This window comes from Musca autumnalis, unplaced genomic scaffold (genome assembly GCF_047663935.1).
Source record: "Musca autumnalis isolate F117 unplaced genomic scaffold, ASM4766393v1 scaffold_2, whole genome shotgun sequence".
Lineage (NCBI taxonomy): Eukaryota > Metazoa > Arthropoda > Insecta > Diptera > Muscidae > Musca > Musca autumnalis.
The window spans coordinates 159,776,085-159,786,964 of NW_027411755.1; the positions used below are offsets into that span (position 1 = coordinate 159,776,085).

Here is a 10,880-nt window from a genome sequence, read left to right on the forward strand (position 1 = left end):
AAGTGATGGAAAATGACATAAAAAGGGCTCAAAAGACAATAATCTGTGGCGGCGGCCATTTATCTGATATCATATTCTCGATTTGATGTAAAAAAATTAAAAGACCAAATAAAAATAATCCACAAGAAAAATCAAAGTTTTTCATTTTTTTTTAAATTACAGCCAATAAACATCGGGAGATTACTTTTGCGCAACCTTGTATATATAATTTCGTATGGAATTTGACACTACCGTTACAGCCCAGTCAGCTGGGTATTGCTGCTACCTTATATTGTTCTACCATGGACTACAGGATACAAGTTCCCTTGTTGATTTTTTAAAAAAAGTTCCTTGCTTGCAATGCCAATGTTGTCCCCTTAGTCCCAATTTACATTAGGCGAGTTAACTTGCCGCAATGTTTCTCGTTCCTTTTTAAACTTGCCTCTTGCGTTTATAAAAGGAAATTCTGTTCCGACAAGTTTCGCTTTCGAAACAATGAAAATAATGTCAAATACGAAAAATATAAAAAGAATTTCCTGAAAATTGTCGGTACGAGCAGTTTTTTTTTTCAATTTTCATTCACCTTACGTGTCTCTCCTAAAATCAGGAACTTGCCGAAAGTAAACTTGCCTAATGTAAATTGGGACTAATTAATCAAAATTGTATAAATAAAATATTACTTAACTACCCAGCAAATATACTCATTACAAAACTCCTTACCAAGGCACATTTTTTTGTAAATTTAGTTTTCAAAATGTAATAGGGTCTATTCATGAAATTTGAAACTTAGAAATTTGCTGCCATAAAATACTGTTTTTCTTCCTAAACGTGTAATAAAAATGACGTACGACAGTTCTGAATGCTTTATATTTACATTGTCATTCAGATTTGTTCTATTTTGGAGGATTTTCAAAATGTATTTATGTTTTTCTGAGAATATTTTTGGAACGACCCTATTATTCAATATTTTCTTTGACAATTAATTTTCAATACCAACAATGTTGTTTTTGTAAATTTTTTAGTTGTTGTAATTCATGCACATACCTTCTATAAATGTACCTTGCTCCTTACTAACCCATGGTAGAACAAACCAGGTAAAGTAAATACTACACAAATACAACTCAACAACAACCACATACAAATTTATTTTTGTTTGTAAACGTAGTGTCAACGTACATGTAAACAAAATAAGGAAATGTCTATAAATTATTGGAATTTAAAAAACTAATAATTTTTCACATTTGATTAAATATTTTGAAAAACATGAATGAAAACTCGTTAGATTTTCAATTTGAATGTTTCCATATCATTCCACTAAATGCATAATTTCTCGCAGGAAGTAGAATTCTTGCAAAAATGTTTGGGGTCGCTGGTAATTCATTGAAAAAAGAGAAGCTGTTTCAATCATTTGCTTTTGGAAACAAAAAGCACATGCTTATTAGGGCTTTATTCTTTTCAGGTTTAACAAAATACCACACATATTAACAAATATTTTACCGCCTCTATAAGCGGTATTTTAGTGTGCGGCATGTCGTTCGGACCTGGAGAAGGTTACATGTCAATGATATGAAGGAGTCTTTATGGGAAATAGTTTTTTTTCTGATGAATAAATTTGTTCTTCAAAAAATATACATATATCCCTAATATACATCGAACATAGAAATAAATATATAAAATCTCGTGTGGAATTTGACACTAACATCACAGCCCAGTTCAGTCAGCTGCGTATTGCTGCTACCTTTTCTTGTTCTACCATGTTACTAACCCATTATTTTAAAAATGGCATGTCGCGCGATGTGTGTAGTTATTTTATGAGACTAAAAAATTCCGTAACATTTTTAAAATTTCATTGAAATTGGACATACATAGCTTGTTTGATGAATAAATGGGAGCGTTTGAATATTTAAAATGGAGCTATATCCAAACCTGAATCGAATCTGACTGAAATTATGGAAGTCGAGCTATTGACCTTTTCATTGATGTCAATTATGTTACTGTCTTTGGTCAGATTATGATTTATATACCCAATATGGACACTTAATTAAGTGCCATTCTCTCATCGAGATAGACGAGGGTTCCCTGCCGATGTACTTCTTGAGGTAGCCCATCGATCTACGACAAGCCCTCTTTTGCATAGCCAACCGAGTAGCAGAGCTAGTTAAGCTGTGGGAGCCTTTCGACAATAGCGAGTCGCAGAGCTAGTTAAGCTTCAGAATAGCTAGAAGTTGTCTGCTTTGCTCAGCAAGACTGCCTTTAACAACTTCTAGATTGGGGTGCCACCGTGGTACACCCGCCTTGCACACCGAAGGTCGTGGGTTCGATTCCCCGGCCAGGCAACATCATCTTCTTAATGTTGGCAAATGTTGGCGACATTTCCTGAGTATTTCTGTCATGTAAAACTTCTCTACAAGTCGTGTCTTAAGACACGCCTTTCGGACTCGGCGATAAACAGTAGGCCCCATATCATTGAGCTAACATGAATCGGGGTGCACTCATTGACAATTACAATTTTTTCTTATTTTTTTTTTTTTTAATTTGTCAATACAATTTTTCCTCTATACTAGTGTGAAATATTTTTAATTTTACCAAAAATACCTTTTTTTTCATTTGTCTTAAACGACTTAAAAACTGTGTATTTTTTCGATCTTAAAAATGGATTAGAAAATTTCTATGTGGACCAATATTCAAGAAGTAATGAAGATTTCTTTGTGTATAGTTTTTACAGAATTCGACTTTTTTAAGGCGCGATATCTCTAGAACCGGTATTCAAAAAATCTTAAAATCAAGAACCACTTTTTGAAAAAGTGTCCGATTTCACTCAGAAATCCACATATTTATTCCCTATCAGGGTAAAATATTGAGTCGATATATGCATATCCGTCTGCCCGTCTGTTGTAATCACTATACCATCGAAACAAACGGATGCAGACAGATCAAGTTTGAAAATGGACTTTATTGGCCCACGTTTAGAAATAGCCCTTTATATATTTTGAAGATTTTAGCTATATTTTCATACCGAATTAGCTATAACGTGACATAAAGGGCTCCTAGTAGTCGAACACCTTCTTTACAAAAAAAAAAAAAAAAATGTGGAGATAGGTTCACGGTTTGAACAGTCTACATTTTATTCCTAACTTGAATGTAATTGGCACTTAAATTTCCCAGTGGCTAACAAGTTTCTCAAAATCAAAAGCTTCTCCACCAAAAATTGTGTTTCCTGTCGCCAAATACCTTTTCCGCCAAAAATTCTAGACATACAAAGATCCTAGTTTTGGAATCAGCCTTTACACTTTCATATGAGTCGATTAGAAAATGTCCTTCCGTCTGGCTGGAGCGCATGATAACTCTCGAACGGATCAACCGATTTGGTCCAAAATTTAGTAACACTAATATTTTGTCCAAACTTAGATCAAGTTCGAAGATGGATCACATCGATCCACACCTTCTGGTACCTCCCCCACAACAGTTTGAAGTTTGTTTCTCCTTCGAGTACCTCCCATACAAAATTTTAGAAAAGTGCCGTTTAAGGATATTTTTCGGATTGTTTCGATTTACATCGAATTACATCAAGTTCCAAGATAGCGGACAAATCTTTCCGGTATCTCACTCACAAAAGCTCAAAATGTTCGCTTAAGTGCAGTTCGATGACCGCTTCGAAATTTTAGGTACTCCAGCAATATTATGTTTTTCGTCGGCAAGTCCATGAAAAAGCTTTAAAAATCCTAAGGTGACCAAAAAATGGCTAGTGGGCGCGTAAGTGAAATGGCTAGTGGACTCATCCCCCGCTTTTCGGCATTTTGAAGGTATCACGCTAAAATGGCTGACATTTTATATTTAGTCTTCCTTGCGGCTACAAAACTTTCCACCAGAAATTTGTCGTTACATATCCATGTTTTGATAAAATCGGTAACTCCCGATTTTCGACATTTTTAAAGTTTAAGCCTAATTGTCCGACCGAAATGATGGAAATTTTGTAGTTAATCTTCGCTGTGACTGCAAAATTCTCCCCAGAAATTTGTCGCTTCAGGTCCACACTATGATATAGCCCCATAGAACGGTACCTCCCGATTTTCGGTATTTTTATACCCTTTACCGTACCTAGTATGGAGGGTATAATTAAATTTGTTATTCCGTTTGTAACACATCGAAATATTGATCGGAGACCCTATAAAGTATGTATGTATACTCTTGATCAGGGTAAACTTCTAAGTCGATATGACCATGTCCGTCCTTCCGTCTGTTGAAATCAAGATACAGATCGCAATTTTTAAGATAGAGCTTTGTAATTTGGAATAGAAGTTTCTATCACTCCTAGGATGTTTGGTATCGCAAATGGATTATATCGATCCACGTTTTAATATAGCCCCCATAGAACTGTACCACTCGATTTTCGGTATTTTGAAGATTTTTGCTTTACTATCACACCGAAATGGCTGAAATTTGGTACTTAGTCTTCGTTGGGGGTATAAAACATTCCCCCAGAATTTTGTCGGTATAAGTCCACGCCTTTATATAGCCCCCATAGAACCGTACCACCCGATTTTCGGTATTTTGAAGATTTTGAAATTTGGTACTTAGACTTCGTTAGGGGTATAAAACATTCCCCTGGAATTTTGTCGGTATAGGTCAACGCCTTCATATAGCCCCCATAGACCAATACCCCCGATTTTCGGTATTTTGAAGTTTGTTGCATCAATATTCCACTGAAATTATTGAAATTTGGTATTTAGTTTTCGTTGGGGTATGAAACTTTGCACCTGAAATTTGTCAGAATAGGTCCACGCCTTCATATAGCACCCATAAAACGGTACCACCCGATTTTCGGTATTTTGAAGGTTTTAGCTTCCTTATCACACCGAAATGGCTGAAATTTGGTATTTAGTCTTCGTTGGGGGTATAAAACTTTTCCTCAGAATTTTGTCGGTATAGGTCCACGCCTTCATATAGCCCCCATAGAACGGTACCTCCCGATTTTCAGTATATTGAAGATTGCGGCCATAATAATCCACCGAAATGGCTAAAATTTGGTATTTAGTCCTCGTTGGGGGTATGAAGCTTTCCTCCAGAGTTTTGTTGGAATAGTTTCACGCCTTCATATAGCCCCCATAGAACGGCACCTCCCGATTTTCGGTATTTTATTGGTTGTGGCCAGAATAATCGACCGAAATGGCTAACATTTGGTATTTAGTCTTCGTTGGGAGTATAAAACTTTCCATATGAAATTTGTAGGTATATGTCCATGCCTTAGTATAGCCCCCATAGAACGGTACCTCCGGATTCCCGGTATTTTGAAGTTTGGCATAAATGTTCCACCGAAATTGTTGAAATTTCGTATTTAGTCTTCATTTGGGGTACAATACTTCAATATGAAAGTTGTCGGTATAGGTCCACGCCTTCATATAGCCCCATAGAAGTATATCCCAATTTTCGATATTTTGAAGGTTTTGGCCTCAATATTCCAAAGACATGACTGAAATTTGGTATTTAGTCTACGTTGGGGGTACAAAACTTTCCACCTGAAATTTTTAGGTAGAGGTGCACGTCCGCATATTGCCCTTAAATAACGGTACACCCCGATTTTTGTTGTGGCCACAAACCTTCAAAATACCGAAAATCAGTCACTGAAATGGCTGACATTTGGTATTTAGTCTACGTTGCACAGTGGTTCAGAATCGTTTTTCCTGGTCAAAATTCTGTAACTTTTGAACGGATAGAGATATTTTCACAATTCTTTTTTTTTTTTTTTTTTTGTTAGACAGATAACACAACCAGCTTTCCGGTGAATTATAAGCGGTCAAATTCGGTCTGGTAGTTGCAGAGGAATTCAATGTCAAAGTTACACTTTTGATTTTTTTTACTATTTTTCATCAAAATATCAGTGTTTTGTGTTTTTATATCTTCTTATATATTAAAGATGGTCAAACGCCAATAAATGAACTATAAAAATACCAAAAAAACTAAAAAAAATGTTCGGAAAAAAATTAAAATTTTTTTTCACTAATTTTTCACATAAAAAATACAACAAATTTAAATTTTTTTCAAAAATTAAAATTAAATGCTCCTTGGGTTTTCATAAAACTTATATAACTCATATGAAAACTCATATACTCCAAAAAATGTTAATTTGTGTAAAAAAGCTGCAATTCATATGGGAATTGGTATGGAAAAACACACATTTTTACCCAAGTAATTTCAATAAATTTAAAAAAGTGTTAAACGGACGGAACGGGCCCTGAACAAGAGTAAATATGGGCTGAAAGAGGAGACTCTTGGGCATATTTCTGTAGAAACAGAACATTGTTCTATGTTGTTCTACAAATGTTCTAGTCCACTAAATTTGGAATTTCATAAAATTTAGTACCTGAGGAAAAATAAAATAGCTCATGTTGTGTAAACGCCACGGTAATTTGTTTAATTTATTTTTAAAGGCCACAATCCTACCTACCTAACAAAAAAACAGCGAACGCAATATATGTTACAGTTTCCGAGAAATAGCTATTTCTTTCTCCAGAAGTTTTCAAAAATTACGTATTTCTCAAACATGGGTAAAATGTTCGTCTTTAGGGGCACCCCACGCCGCACCTTCCAATATTTTGACCTAATTTTTTGGTTTCCTTAGTTTCAATATGTTTACTATAGAATCCCATATACAGGCATGTCACAGAAACGAATTCCGATCGAAAGTGGAATTGATTCCGTATTTAGCTTCTTCAGAAAACGAAAAACGAAGAATTTTTCGGAATGAAACCACTTTTGATTTTGCAAACGGAATTGTATTTTTATTTTGTTTAAATCTGCCACTTTAAAACACTCTAAAAACACATAGAAATAATTAAAATGTTGTTTTATTAACAAATTTACATTAAATTTCGCATTTAAAATAAATAATTAAGTTTTTTGACTTCACAAAATCGATCGGAATCTAAAGAAGCTAAGACAAAAACGATCGAAATGAAATTTCGGAATTGCAACCATTCCGATCGGAATCTGTGACATGCCTGATAGAAATTAAATAGCTGTTACAAAACAAAATTTTGATTTTTGGCCAGGAAAATCGTTTCTTGAACCATTGAGCGTTGGAGGAAAAAACCTTTCCGACTGAAATTCGTCGATATAGGTCCACGATTTTCGTTATTCTGAGGGTTGTGACGTCAATATCCCCCCCAAATGACTGACATTTGTTATTTAGTCTTCCGTGGGGCTATAAAATCTTCCAGAAGAGAATTATAAGTACAGGTCTACGTCTTTCTATATCCCCCATAGAAGCGTACCTCTTGATTTTCGGTATTTTGAAAGATTCGTATTTAGTGTTCTTTGAGTCTAAAAACTCCCCCCCCCCCCCAGAAATTTGTCGGTATAGATCGAAGTTTTGATATAGCCCCTGTACAAATTATTTGTACATGATTTAGTAATGGTTGTGCTGTTGGGGAACTTCGTGTAATATTGGAAAATATTTAGTCTTCTTCATAAACGAAAGTACACTAATTGTTCCATTTTACTTCAATACAACTCATGGTGGAGGGTATAACAAGTTCGGTCCAGCCGAATTTAACGCCGCTCTTACTTGTTTAAGTCTCATTATCCCACCGAAATGTCAGAAATTTGGTATTTGGTCTGTCTAATTTTTCGGTGCAGGTCCATGTTTGAACGGGACTTCTCAATTTTTGGTATATTTAAGGTTTTAGTCTCTTTGCCCGACCAAAATGGCTGAAATTTGGTATTTTATCTTCAATCGGGCAACAAAGCTCGCCACCAAACATTTGGCACCTTCATATTTTCGGTATTTTTAAGGTTTTGGCCTCATTATCGGACCGAAATGGCTGAAATTTAGTCTTTGATCTTCGCTGAGGCAGTAAAACTCTTAGCCAGAAATTTGTCCGTGCAGGTCTACGCTTTGATATAGCCCCATAGAACGGTACCTCCTGATTTTTTGTATTTTGAAGGTTTTAGCCACATTTGTCTTATGTCTTCTTTTGTCTTCTGTGGGGCTACAAACCTTTTCCCCCAGAAATATGTCGCTATAGGTCCACGTTTTTATATAGCACTCATAGAACGATCCCTCCCGTTTTCGGTATGGTTGAAACTTGGTATTTAGTATTCTTTGGGTACCCCCCATTTTCGGTATTTTGACAGTTTTAGCCGCATTATTCAACAGAAAGAATAGAGGATGAAGAAGAAAGAGTTACAAAACCTTTATCACAATTTATCGTTACAGGTTGAATTTTTGTTATAGCCACCATAGAACGGTACACAGATTTTCTGTATTTTAAAAGTTTTAGACATTATTCAAACGAAATGACTGAAATTTGGTATGGTGGTATAACAAATTTTCACAGGTACATAACATCCCATGCGAAAAATCACATAGAATAGGCTATAGCCTGAACCGGTGTTGCTCAATTTTATGTGTTTCGAGGGTTTTTGTGTTAAATTTTCGAACCGAGATTGCGGTAATTTGTATGCGTGTTGTCAGTACATTCAAAGGCTCAATTCGGAACATTATATATATTGGGCCATGTTTTGAAAATAACAACGATGACGCCCCCTACGAGCTTTGTACTCTTTCCAAGGAATAAACCTTAACGTGGAGGAAGAGCTTAGTACTGGAGGGTATAAAAAAACTTAACGCCGCTTTTATTTTTATATTTTGTGTATAATTTCATTTAAATGTATAATTTTATTTGACGTAAGCATTGAGTATCTACATTCTACAACTATTTTCAACAAATCCACGATCTATGATAGTCTTTATAAACACTTTGATAGTCCTCTACTGTTTGCACTTTTTACAAGTTTTAAAAATATTTAATCACGTTTGGATCTCACTGTGAATATTTACCACATTTGTAGTTTGTAAATAAAACATGAAATTCAGATTTTAATTCGGCTATTTACAATGCAATTTTAGTTAGATATTAAGACGGAACAATTTTGTGTTTGGTAATAAAGTTAATATTTTCACTTCTCTTGACAAAAAGTAATAAAAAGTTATTTGTTGTCACTTCTTTGGATATTTGAATGCGCAATAAATGAAAAACGAAATGTTGGAATTCTTTGGCACACAAGCTTCAGGAACCAGTTATGCCAATGGCATCATATTTTTATACGCCTGAATGATTATTATCCAGTTCAGCTTCTTATTATGATTGTCTAAAAGCTACACACATACATACGTAACTCACATAGCAATGTATTTTAAGGATAACTTGTTTAACAAAATTTACCTGTCGTACTTCTTGTATTCCTCATAATTTCATTTATATGTATATTTTTTGTTTGTTTTATTTTAACAATTTGTTTTATTTTTTATGCGAAATTGTAACAAAATTTATTTCAATTTTTATTTAGCTTTTGTTTAGAAACAGAACAACAAAACTTGTTTACATGCAAACAACCCCTAACCAGGATTCTGAATTAACAAACCACATTTGGGGGTTGTATATTTGGCCGATAACAATCATTTCGTAGTTAGTGGATTATTTACGTTTATCCACATCCAATGGTAACCGTTAAATTCAAAATGTATAAAGCCAAATATACTTCTATGAGCAATATTGCATGTGAAAACAATTAAAATCTTCATTAGGATCATTGTATCTACATTAGGCCGGGGCGATTTGAAAACCTTAATGAGCCCTTAGCGTTTCTGATTCCTGGGGTTGAACTGAGCAAAAAAGTCCACTGGACCATATATCTACCGTGAAAATCGAGCCTCCCGATTTTGACTTTAAGTTTTTTATTGACGTTTTTTGGATATTTTGGCATATAACAGCCAAACCATTGAGATTTTCGATCCAACACAAATACAAAAATTGTACCCAAGACAGTAATTAAGAACTCTCTAATACATCGCGAAAGCATTGGAACGCTCCTTCAGGCAGTTTTGGCCTTGAGAAGGTGCAAACTTTTCGATTTAAACAAATAATAACTTGTTCTAAAGATATTATTCACCCCTTTAAAAGGAAGAAGGATCACTAGAAATCTGTTGTGAAAAAAGAAGACATGTCCGTTTAAATTTAAAAATGTAAGAAACCCAGATTCTCACTACTTTCACCGTTATAAAAAAATAAAACGAAGTGACCCCAACGAACTAAAGGCATTGTCGTTGTCCATGGATCCCAACACGATATAATTTTGCATCAGAACACTTGAATATTTTTCTGGTTCAATTGTACTATATTCTTGATCAGCATAAAATTCTAAATATATATATAACAACGACTGTCTTCCCTCTATCTGTGGAAATCAAGATACAGCTCGTTTGAGATAAAGCTTTATAATTTGGTACAGAATCTTGGATTATATCGGTTCACGTATTGATATAGCCCCCGTAGAACGATACCCCCGATTTTCGAAATTAGAACAGCCACATAAATTGCTAAAACTTGCAATGTAGTCTCCTTTAGGGGTATGAAATATTTCTGTAGATAACTGTTGGTGTATATTCACTTTTTCATATAGCCCTCATTGTACTGATCTTCCCGATTTTCGGTATTTTGAAGGTTTTAGCCTTCGAAAATGTCTGCAATTTGGTATTAAATTTTCGTTTGGCTACAAAGCTTTAACTTAGAGATTTGTCGATACAGGTCCACGTTTTGACATAGCCACCATAAAACTGGACCTCTCAATTTTCGGAATTTTCAAAGTCGAACCTAAATGGCTAAAACTTGGTATTTAGTATTCGTTTGGGGGTAGAGTTGTTAAATCTAGTGAACTAGCTCAGTATCATAGTTCATTTGCGTATGAGTTATTTCATAAAAACAAATAGATAATATTAATCATACGCAGTTCATTCATACAAAACCACCGGTGTCCACTAAAGTATATAGTGAACTAGGTCGTTCAAACGAACTATATTTTAACAACTCTATTGGGGGGTCATGGTAGAACAAATATAAGGT

At 34.7% G+C, this 10,880-nt stretch overlaps 1 protein-coding gene across 3 annotated transcripts in view; it reads right to left on the reverse strand.

Annotated features, from left to right (window-relative positions):
- The window catches only part of LOC141394793 (uncharacterized), a 40,701-nt gene extending 31,296 nt beyond the window's left edge, over positions 1-9,405 (reverse strand). The window contains exon 1 of one of the 3 annotated variants that reach the window (XM_073969684.1): positions 9,204-9,405. In XM_073969684.1, the coding sequence (XP_073825785.1) occupies positions 9,204-9,228 (25 nt within the window). In that variant the 5' untranslated portion in view covers positions 9,229-9,405. Of the gene's footprint in view, positions 1-8,818; positions 9,117-9,203 lie in introns of those variants that run through there. The other 2 variants (XM_073969685.1, XM_073969686.1) reach the window with 2 other exon arrangements.
- Between the last annotated feature and the right edge of the window lie 1,475 nt (positions 9,406-10,880).